Genomic DNA, 17,719 nt, shown 5'->3' on the forward strand with positions numbered 1-17,719 from the left:
GAGGCCTGAGAGTAAACTTTGGGTTCTTCTTCTCTTGCAACACTTAGCGTAAATCAGTTGTGATAGTTATATAACCTTTGTAACCATGTATCAAGCCCTAGCTAAGAGAAATAGGGGGCCCAAGGAAGGGAACGCCATGTGGTTTAAATAAGGGTGGATTATGGAATGGAAAATTACTGGGGAAGGAGGAGAAAAGTAAATGCAAGTGACTGGTTATCGATAATGGAATGTTTGCAAGTGACTGGGTATGGAAATGGGACATACAGAGTTAAACATGCCATCAAAAGAAGCAGCTCTTTGTCAGATTTGAACTCTCAAGTGATTTACTCTTTGAGTGTTCCAGCCTTGATTTGCAAATAAAGGTTTGAACTTCTTGAAGAATTCTCCGCATCGCCTGAGTTATTTTGAGTATCAGTAACCACGACACATAAGGAAGAACTCTCAGTTCATGGATCAGACATTCCTGACCCAGAGATATTTCAACTTGTTTCATGTTACCATCATCAGAAATTCAATGAAAAGGATTGTTCTTCCTCACTTTCCTGTCAGGTGACAATGCAGCCACCTCTGCACATTCAATCCAATTGAAGTAGATCGATACAAATCTGCAGCAATGAGTGATCTCAGCAAGGCTAATCCACTCACATACAGTGATCAGAGCCTGGATTTATACGTGATTGCTGGTTGGCATGAACTAGGTGGGCTAAAGGTCCGGTTCCCATACTATATGTCTAAACTAAACTAAACTAATCTCTCCCATAAAATTTCTGCCTTCCCCAATCAAGCTAATTATGTTTCTCTCTCTCTGTAAACGCTGACTGATCTGCTGAGAATCGACAGCAGCTCCTCTTTAGCACTCAGATTTCCAAGGCTCAGGAACAGCCTCTTCCCCTCTGGTATTAAACTTCTCAACAGTCCTTCAATAAGTATTTTTTTTTAGTTCAAAGATGGTAAGTTCATAACTTAATTTGTCATAGGAGATGAATTAGGCCATTTGGCCCATCAAGTCTACTCTGCCATTCCATCATGGCTAACCTATCTTTCCCTCTCAACCCCATTCTCCAGCCTTCTCCCTGTAACCTTTGATGCCCTTACAAATCAAGAACCTGTCAATTCCCTCTGAAAATACCCGATGACTTGGCCTCCACAGCCATCTGTGGTAATGAGTTCCACAGATTCACCAGTACGCAAAACAAAGAATTTCACCGTGAAGGATTTCACATTATCACATGTGATAATAAAGTATCGATCAATCAATCTGATTATCAGCTTGCAGGCAAAATAAAGCTATTCACTGTACCTCGGTAGATGTGACAATAATAAAGCTATACCTAAACCTATGAGCTGTTTTTTTTTCAGCTCACTTCATTTTGGAACTGTTTTTGTCCCCAAGTAGAGCCCAAATCCAGCACCTGAAACCTACGTTATTAATGCTCATCGTTGGTATACTGTGGTCCACCATACCTTCCTTCCAGCACACACAGTCCGCATAGTGGAGTAACACCGTCCGTAGCAGATCCTTGGCTTTAAATGCAACAGTGCAGCCTTTGCGACTTAATATCTGAAGTAGCAGTACCCTGCAGATAATGCAAGACTGTCACCTGTCTGTTATCAGTGTTACGAGTAGCATGTTATCCACTGAGGTTGAATAATTTCAATAATAATTAATATTCAATAATATTCTGCACTCTGCATCTTCCCCTTTGCTCTATCTATGATACTTGAGTTTGTCTTGATTGGATTTATGGTATTATCTAACTTGATTGGATAACATGCAAAACAAAGCTTTTCACTTACCTCAATATGTGACAATGAAAAATCTAAAGCTAATAAATTAATTGTGTAGGAAGGAACTGCAGATGCTGATTTGTACCAAAGATAGACCCAAAATGCTGGAGTAACTCAGCGGGTCAGACAACATCTTTGGAGAAAAGGAACAGGTAAAGTTTCTGGTCGGAATCCTTCTTTATGCTAGTCTGAAGAAGGGTTCCGACCCGAAACGTCACCTATTCCTTTTCTCCAGAATTGCTGCTTGGCTCGCTGAGTTACTCCAACATTTTGCGTCTATCTTCTAATAAACTAATTATTGTTTAAAAACACAATGATAGTAAGTCAATACAACAACAATATTCTCAGCCAAAAACTACAATCGATGAGGAAATTGGTGCAGTGTGCGTGTGGTGAGGCTGCGGACGGTGAACGAACTGATTGCAAAGCTCTTCCAGAGAGCCAGCCTGGGGGAGATCAGATCAATTGCCTCCTTCAAACTTGTAGCTTGGAGGATCATGAACCACCCGTGGAAAATATGACCACCTCTTGCACTAGCATGGACTTGTTTCTTTTTTCTAGTTGTAGTTTTGCACTAATACCTTGAGGTTTTTTTTACATTGTCTTTTTTTCTTTTTATTGCCTTGCATTTTATGCATAATTTTGATTTTGTGTGCAGTCTGCGTCTATGTTCCTGTGATGCAGCTGCAAGAAAGATTTTTTATTTTACCTCTACCGGGTATTCAGTGGCTGTAAATTGGTTTGGAACAAAATTAAAGTCATAAATCCTTCCTCAAATTCACAGCTAGTTTGTCTTTAGCTTCGAGGCATCAATCAGGTTGTGCAGATACCATGGAGACACGCAGAAACATTTTTTTTTACACTTTCGTTGCACCTACCTATTTCCTACATCTGCTCATATCCCACCCTTACCCACCTTCTACATTTTCCTTTTCTTCCCCTCCCCCCATTCTCTTCCACCCTCATTCCCTCCCTCTAGTTATACATTTCTCTTCCACCCACTATCCCTCTCTTCATTCTCTCATCCTCACTGCATTCTCCTCACTACATTCATGCTCACTACATTGTCTTCCACCCACTATCCCTCCCTCTGGCTCTATATCTCACACCTCTTTTTATCAGATTCCACATCTGCACCTTTTGTCTCCACTTTTGCTTTGATTACGATCTCCATCATTCTGCCAATCACCTGAATCCATCTACAGTGGCTTGCAAAAGTATTCATACCCCTTGAACTTTTCCACATTTTGTCACGTTACAACCACAAACGTAAATGTATTTTATTGGGATTTTATGTGATAGACCAACACAAAGTGGCGCATAATTGTGAAGTGGAAGGAAAATGATACATGATTTTCAAATTTTTTTACAAATAAAAAACTGAAAAGTGTGGCATGCAAAAGTATTCAGCCCCCTTTACTCTGATACCCCTAAATAAAATCCAGTGCAACCAATTGCCTTCAGAAGTCACTTAATTAGTAAATAGAGTTCACTTGTGTGTAATCTAATCTCAGTATAAATACAGCTGTTCTGTGAAGGCCTCAGAGGTTTGTTAGAGAACATTAGTGAACAAACAGCATCATGAAGCCCAAGGAACACACCGGACAGGTCAGGGATAAGGTTGTGGAGAAGTTTAAAGCAGGGTTAGGTTATAAAAAATATTTCCCAAGCTTTGAACATCTCACAGAGCACTGTTCAATCCATCATCCGAAAATGGAAAGAGTATGGCACAACTGCAAACCTACCAAGACATGGCCATCCACCTAAATTGACAGGCCGGGTAAGGAGAGCATTGATCAGAGAAGCAGCCAAGAGGCCCATGGTAACTCTGGAGGAGCTGCAGAGATCCACAGCTCAGGTGGGAGAATCTGTCCACAGGACAACTATTAGTCGTGCACTCCACAAATCGGGCCTTTATGGAAGAGTGGCAAGAAGAAAGCCATTGTTGAAAAAAAGCCATAAGAAGTCCTGTTTGCAGTTTGCCACAAGCCATGTGGGGGACACAGCAAACATGTGGCGGAAGGTGCTCTGGTCAGATGAGACCAAAATTGAAGTTTTTGGCCTAAATGCAAAACGCTATGTGTGGCGGAAAACTAACACTGCACATCACCCTGAACACACCATCCCCACTGTGAAACATGGTGGTGGCAGCATCATGCTGTGGGGATGCTTTTCTTCAGCAGGGACAGTGAAGCTGGTCAGAGTTGATGGGAAGATGGATGGAGCCAAATACAGGGCAATCTTGGAAGAAAACCTGTTAGAGTCTGCAAAAGACTTGGGACTGGGGAGGAGGTTCACCTTCCAGCAGGACAACGACCCTAAACATACAGCCAGAGTTACAATGGAATGGTTTAGATCAAAGCATATTCATGTGTTAGAATGGCCCAGTCAAAGTCCAGACCTAAATCCAATTGAGAATCTCTGGCAAGACTTGAAAATTGCTGTTCACAGACGCTCTCCATCCAATCTGACTGAGCTTGAGCTATTTTGCAAAGAAGAATGGGCAAAAATTTCAGTCTCTAGATGTGCAAAGCTGGTAGAGACATACCCCAAAAGACTTGCAGCTGTAATTGCAGCGAAAGGTGGTTCTACAAAGTATTGACTCAGGGGGGCTGAATACTTTTGCACGCCACACTTTTCAGTTTATTATTTGTAAAAAGATTTGAAAACAATGTATCATTTTCCTTCCACTTCACAATTATGCACCACTTTGTGTTGGTCTATCACATAAAATCCCAATAAAATACATTTCTGTTTGTGGTTGTAACGTGACAAAATGTGGAAAAGTTCAAGGGGTATGAATACTTTTGCAAGCCACTGTATCTCTTGCCAGCCATTGCCCTACCTTTTCCCCGTCCCTTCCCCTCATCTCTCTGTCCAAAAGCATTCTTGCCTATCGAGAAAAGGTTCTCGCACGTCTTACTGTCTCCGCATACATTCTATCTTTGTCCCTCCCGACATCAGTCAGAAGAAGGCTCTCGACCCGAAACGTCACCAATTCCTTCTCTCGATAGATGCTGCCTCACCCGCTGAGTTACTCCAGCTTTTTGTGTCTACCCTCGCCTCTACTCCTACTACATCAGTCTGAAGAAGGGTCCCGAACCAAAAGTTCAACTGTCCATTCACTCCACAGATAATCTGTGGCCACGCGGGTTTCCTCCGGGTGCTCTGGGTTCCACCCACTGCGCAAAGATGTGTAATTTGTAAATTATTTGGATTCTGTAAAAAAAATCTCCATGGATGGATGGGAAATTGAAATAACATAGAATTGGTGTGTATGGGTGATCAATGGTCGGCATGGATCTGGTGGGCCAATCCATGTTATATCTCTAAACTAAACTGAGGATTCTGCCTGGCCTACTAAGTTCCTCCAGCACTTTATTTTAGAGTCATTGAGTCCTAAGCACTGAGCACAAAAACAGGCCCTCTGGCCAAACTTGTCCATGCCAACCAAGATGTCATATCTACGTTAGTCCCACCTACTGCTTTTGGCCCATATCCCTCTAAACCTTTCCTAAACTGTACTTGTCCAAATGTCTTTTAAATGTTGTTATGATATCTGCCTCAACTATCTCCTCTAGCAGGTCGTTCCATATACCAACTACACTCTGTGCAAAAAAAGGTTGCTTCTCAGGTTCCTATCTCACCTTAAACCTCTTCCTTGATTACCCTACTCTTGAGTGAAAACCTGTGCATTCACCCTATCTATTTTTGTGCAGATACTACCACCATTGGTCCAGTTATATCTACTAGCAAATGTACCAATGGATCTGATCGGGAATCATACTGGAAATCTGCTTATTTACAGTATTAATTAACAAAGAAACATATTTCCCAAAGATATTTCTAAAACACTAAACTTGAATTAGCATTTTTAAGAATGTTGACTCCATCCACACTGCCTCAGAAAAGCAGCCAACACAATCAAAGACTTATCCCAACCTAGTCTTTCCTTCTTTTCCCCATTCCCATCAGGCAGTATATACAGATGCTTGAAAGTGCGCACCACCAGACTTAGGAAGAGCTTCTTTCCCTCTGTTATCAGGCTTCTGAATATCCATAACCTAGAGTACTATCCAATTCACCTATATCCCATTGAGGATATTGGACTTTGTCTATGGAACTATATTCTGCACATGGTATCTTCCTGTTTGCTCTGCCTATTGTAGTGAATTTAACTTGATTATATATATGTATAGTAGATCTAATCTGTTCGGATAGCATGCAAAACTAAACTTTTCAGTGCACCTAAGTACAGGTGAGAATAATAATCCTAAACCTAAACCTAAACTTAAACATTCTTCCCACCCTGGTGCCCTGTTTTGGATTTAATTTTTCATTGCAGCAAAATTCAACATCCTTGGAGAGAGTCTGCCCTGATTGCAGTACATTGTCTTTGCCTTTCCACTGTACCACGAATAGTGATCAATACAAGTACTCTCTATTTTTAAATGATAAATCACAAGTACTGGACTGCACCTTCATTAGAGGGTGTTTCTTGCAGACTCAATGGGTTTCAGAGATTGATCTGATGCTTTGAAAAATGTGCAGTCAAAATATTGAAACTGGGTCTATTGGTAATTAGTTACCTCAAATTTGGTTGAGGGGGTAAATCAAACGGCATTTACACACCACCAACACTGGGTGGAGGAGTTTGATCAGCCATTAATTACTCATCTCAGACAATGGGATTGGCATGGTGGGTTAACATTAGAACATAACATGTAAAACAGTACAGCACAGGCACAAGCCCTTCTGCCCACAATGTTTGTGCTGAACGTGATGCTAAATTAAATAAGGTCATAAGGAGTAGGAGTAGAATTAGGCCATTCGGCCCACTACGTCTATTCCGCCATTGGATCATGGCTGATCTATCTCTCCCTCCTAACCCCATTCTTCTGTCTTCTTCGCATAACCTCTGACACCTGTACTAATCTAGAATCTATATATCTACTGATCAAGAATCTATCTATCTCTGCCTTAAAAATATCCACTGACTTGACCTCCACAGCCTTCTGTGGCAAAGAATTCCACAGTCTCACCACCCATTTCTCCTCATCTCCTTCCTAAAAGAAGGTCCTTTCATTCTGACACCACTGGTGAAAACATCCTCTCCACATCCACTCTACCCAAGCCTTTCAATTTCTGTATGTTTCAATGAGGTCCCCCCTCATTCGTCTAAACACCAGCAAGTACAGTGCCGACAAACGCTCATCATAGGTTAACCTACTCATTCCTGGGATAATTCTTCTAAACCTCCTCTAGATCCTCTCCAGAACCAGCACGACCTTCCTCAGATATAGTGCCCACAATTGCTCACAATATTTGAGAAATGCCCATACCAGCGCCTTATAGAGCCTCAACATTACATTCCAGTTTTTGTATACAAGCCCTCTTGAAATAATGCTAGCATTGAGTTTGCTTTCTTTACAACTGAATCGACTTGCAGATTAACTTTTTGGGAATCCTGCAACAGCACTTCCAAGTCCCATTGATTTCTGGATTCTCACCCAATTTACAAAATTATTTCTTCTGATGTGCATGATACATATTCCTCCATTCTCTCCATGTCCACGTGCCTCTCTGAAAGTCTCTTAAACACCACTGATAATAGGCACAAAAGTGCTGGAGTAACTCAGCGGGTCAAACTGATAGAGGGAAACTAGAGGTATGGAAAGGTACAGAACAGACCAGTACATTTTCATACCTCTAGATTCTCTCTGCCCAGACTCTCTGAAATCTGCTCTCACCTGGTGAATTCCCTGTAACCTTGCCCTTGTTGTAACCAGGCGTGGTTCTGCTCCAGCTTCAGATGGAAGTACCCGTGGCCTGTGTCTGTTTTGTTTGCAGATGCCGGGGTTTCAGCAGTTGCACCAGGGAGCAGGCCATCGGACTGATTAAGTAACAAGATGAGGAAACCACTCACCACAGACAAAGGTTCCTAGGCAAGAAGAAATAGCAACGTCAACCACCCATCTAATATAAAGAGCAAGAGATGACCCATTAACAACCTGCCCATCTTGAGTCCACACATCTAGTCACCTGATCATGCTCTTCCTCCCCACTGTACCTGCTGGACTCCTATTTTAATGAGAGAACCAAAGAAGGGGATCTGAGGAAAGCTAACTTCACCCCTGGTGGCTGGAATCTGGTTGAAACACTTGGTGGCTGGTGAAGGCAGATAATCTCACAGCAACTAAAATGAAGAGAAGGACTTGGAACAAACACTGATAAATTATATTAATATGATGGATATTTGAGTTTAGTTTAGTTTAGTTTCGTTTAGATTAATTTAGTTTAGTTTTACAACTTGGAAACAGACCCTTCAGCCGAATGAGCCCATGCTGACCATCGATCACTACCTGTACGCTAGTATAGGGAGGAACTGCAGATGCTGGTTTGAACCGAAGACAGACACAAAAAGCTGGAGTAACTCAGCAGGTCAGGCAGCATCTCTAGAGAAAAGTAATAGGTGATGTTTCAGGTCGAGACAACTTCTTCAGGCTGAGAGTCAGGGGAATGGGGAACCGAAGATAAAGACAGTACTTAGGACAAATGAATAGAGAAATATGCAAAAAGCAAAGATAATCAAGAAAAGGTGGAGCCCACAATGGTCCAGTGTTGGCTGTGGGATAGGCGATAATGAATTATACAGACAGAGGAATGCAACAGGATGACAGTAAAAGCAGTACGACGACTATGGTGGGGGAGGAGAGGAGAGAAAGGGGATATAAGGGTTACTTGAAATTAGATAAACCAATATTCATATCAGTGGGTTGTAACCTGCCCATGCAAAATATGAGGTGCTGTTCCTCCAATTTACATTTGGCCTCTCTCTGACAATGGTGGAGGCCCAGAATAGAAAGGTCAGTATGGGAATGGGAGGGAGAGTTTGTTTTAACTGTGAGATTTGTAGTGCCAGGTTTGATGAATAAATTGATTTGCGTGTACATTAAAAATTCACAAACAAAATATCACGTTGTCTAAGGCAGACTGAGCGAAGGTGTTCAGCAAAATGATCTCCGAGTCTGTGCCGATATGTAGTCCACACTGGAACAGCAGATACAGACTAGTTCTATGTTATCCGAGTTTTGCATCCTACACACAAGGAGCAATATACAGAAGCCAATTAACCTAAAAACCTGCACATCTTTGGAATGTGAGTGGAAACTGAAGCACCCAGAAGAAACCCATGCTGTCAAAGGGAGAATGTGCAAACTCCTCACAGACAGGACCCATAGTCAGGATCATATCCGGGTCTCTGGTGCTGTGAGTGACAGCTCCATCAGGTGCACCACACTGCCACTTGGTGTGGACGCAGTGAGGGTTGAAAGGCATGTTTTTGTGCTGTAAGATATTATCAGCTCTGTGACTCTAAATTCTAATCACCACCAATTGACACAACTTTCTTAAGCTGTAGACACAAGCAATGGAATGGAATGGAATACTTATTGGCACACGTGACAGTGCACAGTGAAATTCTTTGCTTGCATACCCAAGGTATGCAAATAGTCGCTACATAAATGGCGCAGACAAAGTTATAAAGTACCCCTGCCGGCTCCTCCTCTGTTCTCCTCCCCCCCCCCTCACAGCGGTTCCCCCATGCCATGTCCTCCTTTGTTCTTCTTCTGCCCACTCCCCCCCCCCCCACCACAGCGGTTCCCCTGCGCCCTCATCGACAGCCGCACCGCCGACTGCGGGTCAACCCGCGAGGCTCCACTGCAGCTGCAGATGCTGGATTCTTGAGCAAAAAAAACTAAGTGCTGAAGGAACTCAGCGAGTCAGGCAGCATCTGTGCTGAGGAAGGAACTGATGACATCTCGGGTGGAATCTCTGCATTTGTGGACTTTGCACATTGTCCTCGTGAAGGCTCGGGTTTATCCCGCAGATGTGCTGGTAGGTTAACTGGCTTCTGTAAATTACATAGAAAATAGGTGCAGGAGTAGACCATTCGGCCCTTCGGGCCAGCACAACCATTCAATATGATCATGGCTAGTCATCCAAAACCCGTTCCGGCTTTTTCCCCATCTATATTATAATATTAAAACTCTGTGGCTGCTGGCTGGCTGGCTGCTGGCTGGCTGTGTTTCTGCCTGACTTGTGGTTGCCAGCCTGTGGGTGCCAGCCTTTGATTCGTTGCTACACCATTTCGGTAGAGATTTCACTTTTCATTCCAAGTATTCACTCCTCATTAAATTGCCTTGTATTTATGTACACATTTTTAATAAAATCCTTCTCCCCGCCCCCAACTCACTCATTTTGTCGCCTCCTGCCGGCCAGCGACCATAACGGCTGCTGGCGCCTGACTCTCGCCTCAAAGACGCCATTTCAAAACAGCCGCACTACAGAGTCCTGAGCGGCTTGAGTTGGAGGACCACGTCTCCCGTGGGGGCTACGGGTAGGGAACGGCTGCGTTGGGGGAGCAGACCCAACGGGTCTGCACTTGGTCTAGTTACCCTTGATTTTCTTAGCCCTAAGAGCTAAAACTTACTCTCTCTTGAAAACATCCAATGAACTGGCTACTGCCTTCTGTGGTAGAGAATTCCACAGATTCACAACTCTCTGGGTGAAAACGTTTTTCTTCATCTCAGTCCTAAATGGCCTACCCCTTATTCTTAAACTGCGACCTCAGGTTCTGGACTCCCCCAACATCGTGAACATTTTCCTACATTTACCCTGTCCAATCATCTAAGAATTTTATATGTTTCTATAAGATCCCCTCTTATCCTTCTAAATTGCAACGATTACAAGCCCAGGTCATCGACCCAAAGTGTCCCTGGTGTGAATCTGAATCTGGGTGTGTGAGAGAGAGCAAGTTGTGTAGAGCTGGATGGGGAAATGGGATTGACGGATATGCTGTGGGAGCTGGCATTGACTCAACGGGTCAAATAGCCTCCATCGGCATCTCGAGAAAAACAAAATAAATGGTTTGTGGAGAGAACAAATCCAGGAAAATGCAGAGAGAGTAGGACTAATTGGTCACACAAGAGACTGCAGGTGCTGGAATCTTGGGCATCCAGCAAATTCAACAACTTGTTTCTTTGCTGAGGGCTAATTGGATGTTCTTTCGAAGAGCATGGTGGGTGTCATGCCCTCCTTCCCTGCCGTGGGATCTTTTGAAAGAAAATAGCAGAATATTTTAGAATGAGAAAAGATGTGGATTTGGATAGTGAAAATCATATAGCGTGTTAAACAATGTGATCTTCTTAAGCTAGTGAAGATACATGGCTTTTGCCATAAACCAATCCTTACATTAATCTGTTATTCCACCATTGAAAGGACCTGTGTAAGTTAAGGGTGTAGTCCAGATCCCCCAAACTACCTCCTTGCGCTTTTTTTAATTTGCACTTTCTCTGTTGCTGCAACACTATATTCTGTGCTGTTTAATTTTCTCGTTGAACTACCTGTTGTACATGTGTAATTGATTGTACTCGTGATTTGACTGGATAGCATGCAAAACAAAGGTTTACGCAATGCCTTGGTGCGGGTTACAATAATAAACCAATACGGTACCTTCTCTGCAGTTAGCTGAGTCGATCCATCTTGATACACCATGGTTAAAATTATGAATGTTGCACAAGCCACCTCTTCCAACACCTGAGGCCTTCGCTCAGAGTCCAGTGTGATGAGATCACAGATCTGTGGCCGTGACTCTAGTCTGGAATCGAAGCCTTTGGTACCTTGGCCCTGGTCCTTCATTAATCCACCATCCAGCACAGGCTGCTTTACCATGCTCATCATTCCCAGTTTCTCCCATTTCAGCGTGGCCTTTTTCCGTTTGTGGCAATTATCCTTCTTCTCCTCCTGAACTGAATTGAGTCTTTTTATTGCTAATGCCTGTGTCTCGGTTGGCCTTGGAAGTCCCACTTGGGAGCTCTGCTGTGCGGGAGTACCAAGCTGTGGTTTCCAACAAGCAGTCGCTCCACCAACCTTCATGTCTAGATGAGAGGACGCCAGTGCTTCTGGGTGCTCATTAGCAGCAGGGTCGATCGCATGTTGCACAGAAGTACACTCTGACTGGCTGCCCAAATCTACTTGCTGTTGAGAGAAAAAAAAGTATCCCTCAAAATTCCAGTTGTTTCTTGCACACACATAAATACATGAAGGAGAAAGCATGCAGAAATTGCTTGAAATACTCAGCCACTCGGACATAGAACAAAGAACAGTACAGCACAGAAACACGTCCTTTGTCTATGCCGAACATGATAACAATTTAAACTATACAACTGCACATTGTCTATGTAGTAGCCATTTAGCTTAACTCGGTATGTTATAACTATAACCAGTTACCTTTAAATTTTATCTGCCTGTAATTATGTGGGTGGGATTTATTACGTAGTTGAAGGCGTGTTTGCGGCTTGGATTCTTGCGTAGATGCCCTAGTAGATTTTAGTTTAGTTTGAAGAAGCATGGGGGAGAGGTCACAGCTTTCGACCATGCACGTGTTCCACCATGCACAAGTTTGACTGCGAGTAAGATCAAAATGTTATTAAACAAGAAGAAGTTTGGATGAATTTCTTACTGTTTTTACTGCGACATTAAAGAAACTATTAATTAAGAGACTGTGTTTTGGAAGATATATCTTTTGACGGCATTGAATGTCGTTAAATGGAGAGCTCGTAAATGCGTTTCGATAATCTGCTAACCCCTGTCTTCAATCATAGTGGCTAGAGGAAAGATTCCTTGAACAATATAATAATCTGCCACTACATCTAGTCGAAAGCTACCTTACAGCCAAGAGGTAGAAGATTTGTCCCATAGAAGAGGGACAGAAGATTGGGCTGGATCTCTGGAGAGAGATTACTGCTTGAAGAATTGGTTCCGCAGAAGTGGAACTAAAGACTGGTTCCCTAGAAGAGGAACTGAAGGTAGATCTCAGCCAGAGACTAAGATGGACAGCCACGCGACTTATCTGAAGATTGAAAACTTCACTGATCGACAGCGTGAGTAGAACAGCTATTGTATTATGCTGTAAATTTGAAAGCTGGAACGCTTTAATTAGAACAGCTTCTTAACGAGATGCTGTGAAAGTTCAAAAACTTTGTACATTAAAGTAAAATTACAGGCTCTGATAAAGAGCCAGTTCTGCTAAGTTTTGGAAGGGAGCTAAGGGCGAGTAAAACTGGAATCCAGGTGCTGTCCTTGGTTTGTTTTGAAGTTGAGATAAGATACATTCTTTCTGAACTGAAGTAACTTCTATACTTTGAAAATAATTGGATGTTTTCTGAAAGTCCAGATTTGTTTTGGATTCTTATCGGGTGTTTATAGAACAGGAGTTCAGAACTTGCTCCTGTCCCATTAGCATTAATTTAGGGAGCAAGAAGATGCAGTTAAGCTGGGCGAAGGAGCGCCACCAGAGGGAGCCGTGGAATCTTCAACAAGTAAGCCAGGTGAAGAAGAGCCTGAATTGAGACGATCTAGCCAACGAGCAAAGAAGCCTACCGAAAAGGCCCGAGTTGCATTTCTGGAGAAATGCCAGACTGATAGAGACAAGTTATGGAAGCAGATGATCAAGAAAATTGAAATCCTGAAGAAACTAATGGAATCAAAAGAAAATGCGAAGGTAGTGCAATCTAATCTGGAGCAATTATTCAGCCTTGGTCACGAGGTTGGCGAAAAGCAAAGCTCATTGCTGAGTTTACAACTGCAAGAGGAAAAACTCAAAAGCCACACCCAGTGGTTCTAAGAAAGATTGGAATTTTTCGATGAGTTTGTAAATTATGTGCAGAAGTGTTTATTTGAAATCGAACAACTTACAGTTGAAAGTGCGATGCAACAAGGTGCTGAAATGGAAGAGGAGATTACACCACATGATAGTATCTTGAATGTATCTACATGAAGAATCAAGAAGCCATGTTACCAGATCTGGTGGCTTTCTTAGAAAGGGAAGTACGGTTCATGTTAGATCCATGCCACGGGAATATTCAAGATCCTAGACCAATTGCAACTGTCAAAGGTTCGACCTTTACTAAAACAAAAGGAAGATCAGGACCTAAGGGAGGCAGTTTTGCAACCACTATAATACCTGTGAAAACGACAGGTGGAATGAAAGGAGATATACCTACTATCAAGCAAAAAGCCTTTTGGTTGTTATGTGATGAAGTTGGTCACACCATAAGGTGGTGTCAAAGATTCAAGAAGAAGTGATATAAAGAAAAGATGGATTTCTTAAAGGAGAAGGGAATCTGTTTTGGATGTTTGAAAAAAGGACACATGGTTAAAGACTATGAGAGCCCTATAACTTGTGATGAGTGCAAGCAAGATCATCCTGAAGCACTTCACACTGAGCAGAAGAAGCCGGAGCAAATAGAAAAGAAGGAGAAGCCAGCTACGAATAGTGCTGTCACCTCACCTCAGATAACTGCCCATATTGGGGCCGGGGTAGAAACCTGGATCTTCTCTATTTTACCAGTTCAGATAAGGAATAGCAAGACGAAAACAGTGTGGCAAACATATGCATTTTTGGATCATGGAAGTTCGGCTACCTTTTGTACAGAAAACTTAATGAGAAGGCCAGACATCACAGGAGAAGAGGTTAAGATTCTATTGCGTACCATGAATGAGGAGAAGAGAAGGAGTGCGTTAGTCATTACATTACAAGTATGGAAATATCTAGTCTGGATGAAGACAATTTTATACCAATATCTGAGGTGTTTACACATGAGAGCATCCCTGTTTGTCATCAAAATATACCCAGACATGAGGACTTGAAAATGGCCTTACTTGAAGGATGGCAAGATACCTAAAATAAATTCTGGAATCAACCTACTTAACGGGACAAATGATTTGAAGGCATTGGAACCTATACAAACTGAAGAGCCAATGGGATGGACCGTTTGCTGTGAAAACCCTACTAGGATGGGTTATCAATGGCTCCTTGAGAAGGAACAATGAAAGCAGGAACCAGAAGAACTACCCAGCTGCTGCTGTTAATCAAATATCTACTGGTAAATTAGAAAAGCTATCGATCAAGCAATACAATCATGACTTCAATGAAAGTACCAGTAAGGAATCTGAAGAAATGTCCAGGGAAGAGTTAAAGTTCTTGGATATTATGAGCTACTCAGTAAAGATGATAGACGGACACTATTGTCTGGACTTACCTTTCAAACAAGAAAGTGCCGAATAATCGTGGTATGGCAGAGCAACGCACCCAGAATCTAAAATGCAAGTTTGGCAAGAAAACGAAATTTCATGAGGAATATACGTCTTTCCTAAAGGATATGATTGACAATGATTATGCTGAAATGGTACCAACAGACCAGCTGAATCAAAGTAATGGAGAACTTTGGTACATTCCACAACATGGGGTGTATCACTCGAAGAAAGGGACCTTGAGGGTGGTCTTTGACTGTGCTGCAGTCTTCAAAGGAACATCACTTAAATGACAACTACTACAAAGTCCAGACCTTACTAATTCACTCATTGGAGCTCTCATTAAATTCAGACAAGAACCGATTGCTTTGATGGCTGATATTAAAGCGATGTTTCATCAAGTCAAAGTATCAGAAAAACACATTGACTACTTGCGATTCTTATGGTGGCCTGAAGGGGATGCACAACAAGATTGTGTTGAATACCGGATGAAGGTGCATCTCTTTGGAGCAGTGTCATCACCAAGTTGTGCAAACTTTGCATTAAAGAAGAACGCAGATGATAATAAAGCTCCCTTTCCAGAAGAAGTGATAACCACTGTGAAGAATAATTTCTATGTGGGTGATTGCTTAAAATCCATGTCTACGGTGCAGGAAGCAATTCAAATGGTAAAACACCTGACTTCCCTCTGCAATAAGGGAGGATTCACGCTTTCCAAGTGGATCGTGTTGTATTGGAAAGCATTCTACCAGATGATAGAGCCAAGGAGACCAGGGTGTTGGATTTGGCCAAATACAATTTGCCAATGGAAAGAGCATTGGGATTGCACTGGTGCTTTGAAACAGATGTGTTTAAGTTCAGAATCTCAATTCAAGAGCGACCATGTACTAGAAGGGGTATCCTATCCGTGATTGGTTCTGTTTACGACCCTCTGGGATTTCTTGCACCATTTACACTGCCAGCCAAGTGGATTTTGGAGGATCTTTGTAAGGAAAAACATGGATGGTGGAGAGTATAATTCAAACTTCCTCTCACCGATGGACAGAATGGTTAGCAGATCTCAACAAAATCTCAGAATTCAAAGTGGACCAGTGCATGAAGCCTACAAGCTTCGGTAAGATCAGGTGCACAGCTGCATCATTTCTCAGATGCCAGTGAAAGTCACTACGGTACTGTTTCATATCTAAGACTGGAAAATGATAACAAAGAAGTACATGTTGCATTCTTAATGAGAAAGGCCAGAGTGGCACCATTGAAACAAATTACAATTCTCAGAATGGAACTTACTGCCGCAGTCTTATCTGTTAAAGTTGACATATTGCTGCAAAAAGAACTACAGATTCAACTGGAATAATCTATCTTCTGGACTGATAGTACTACGTGCTTAAATAATTCAACAATGAGAACAAACGTTTTTTGACATTTGTAGCAAACAGAATCTCTCTTGTATTGGGAGCTACTAATGTTTCACAATGGAAATATGTTAACACAAAGGAAATTCCTGCGGATCTAAAGGACTAACAGCAGACCGCTTCTTTAGCAATAAGATGGATTAATGGACCAGAGTTTCTCTGTAAGCCAGACAGAGAATAGCCAAAACGTGAGCTGGGATTTGAAATCTCTGCTAATGATCCAGAAATTAAACAAAACATCACAGTGAACGTAGATTTCTTTCTATGCCTCTTAGCAGATGTATCGCCATCCGCCATCTGCTAAAAATCATATTATTCTCTCGAAGGATTTTCACATATCAACATTATTGTTACGACATATCCATGAATTGATCTGATATGGAGGAAAAGGTTTCATGATGTCAAAACTTTCGACTTTTCTGTTTTGGACTATATACTGAGTATCATGCCTGATGTTAAGGGTTTGGTGCATACAGTACATCTTCAGACTAAGAACAATGTTTTAATAAGACCAATAACGAAGTTATGCTTGCTTCTAAAAGGCGAAGGTGAAGATGGAAGAATCGCTAAAGATGTCTGAGTGTGGATATATAATGCATGCTATTTTTTGTTTTTTGATATATGTTAATCTTTTATAGCTACCTTTTTTAATGTCTATTAGTAATTGCCTCCTTATATACTCAGAACAATTAGGGGCCAGTATGTAGTAGCCATTTAGCTTAACTCAGTATGTTATAACTATAACAAGTTACCTTTAAATTTTATCTGCCTGTAATTATGTGGGTGGGATTTATTACGTAGTCGGAGGTGTGTTTGTGGCTGGGATTCTCGCGCAGATGCCCTAGTAGTTTTTAGTTTAGTTTGAAGAAGCATGGGGGAGAGGCCACAGCTTTCGACCATGCATGAGTTTGACTATGTAAGATAAAAATGTACTTAAACAAGAAGATGTTTGGATGAATATCTTACTGTTGTTACTATGACAATAAAGAAACTATTAATTGAGAGCCTGTGTTTTGGAAGATATATCTTTTTTGACGGCATTGAATGTCTCATGGAGAGCTCGGAAATGCGTTTCGATAATTTCCTAACCCCTGTCTTCAATCATAGTGGCTAGAGGAAAGATTCCTTGAAGGATATAATAATCTGCCACTATAGTCTATTTCCTTCCATTTCTTATCTGCACATGTGTCTGTCTAAAGCGTCTTAAACCGTGCTTTCGTATCTGTCTCCACCACCTCTCCTGGCAGAGTGTTACAGGCACCTATCACTCTGTGATAAAAACCTGCATCATAATCCTCATAGTCATACACCGTGGAAACAGGCCCCACGGCCCAACATGCCCATGCCGACCAACATGCCCCATCTGCGCTAGGCCCACTTGCGTGTGTTTGGCCCATATCCCTCTAAATCTATCCTATCCATGT

At 42.0% G+C, this 17,719-nt stretch overlaps 1 protein-coding gene across 1 annotated transcript in view; it reads right to left on the reverse strand.

Annotated features, from left to right (window-relative positions):
- LOC129695371 (DNA polymerase nu-like) overlaps positions 1-17,719 on the reverse strand; it is a 71,298-nt gene that overhangs the window by 4,712 nt on the left and 48,867 nt on the right. The window contains exons 5-7 of the mRNA XM_055632260.1: positions 11,302-11,826; positions 7,539-7,729; positions 1,465-1,577 (exon numbers count right to left, since the gene is read on the reverse strand). Of these exons, the coding sequence (XP_055488235.1) occupies positions 1,465-1,577; positions 7,539-7,729; positions 11,302-11,826 (829 nt within the window). The remainder of the gene's footprint in view (positions 1-1,464; positions 1,578-7,538; positions 7,730-11,301; positions 11,827-17,719) is intronic.

This window comes from Leucoraja erinacea, chromosome 3 (genome assembly GCF_028641065.1).
Source record: "Leucoraja erinacea ecotype New England chromosome 3, Leri_hhj_1, whole genome shotgun sequence".
Taxonomy (NCBI): domain Eukaryota; kingdom Metazoa; phylum Chordata; class Chondrichthyes; order Rajiformes; family Rajidae; genus Leucoraja; species Leucoraja erinaceus.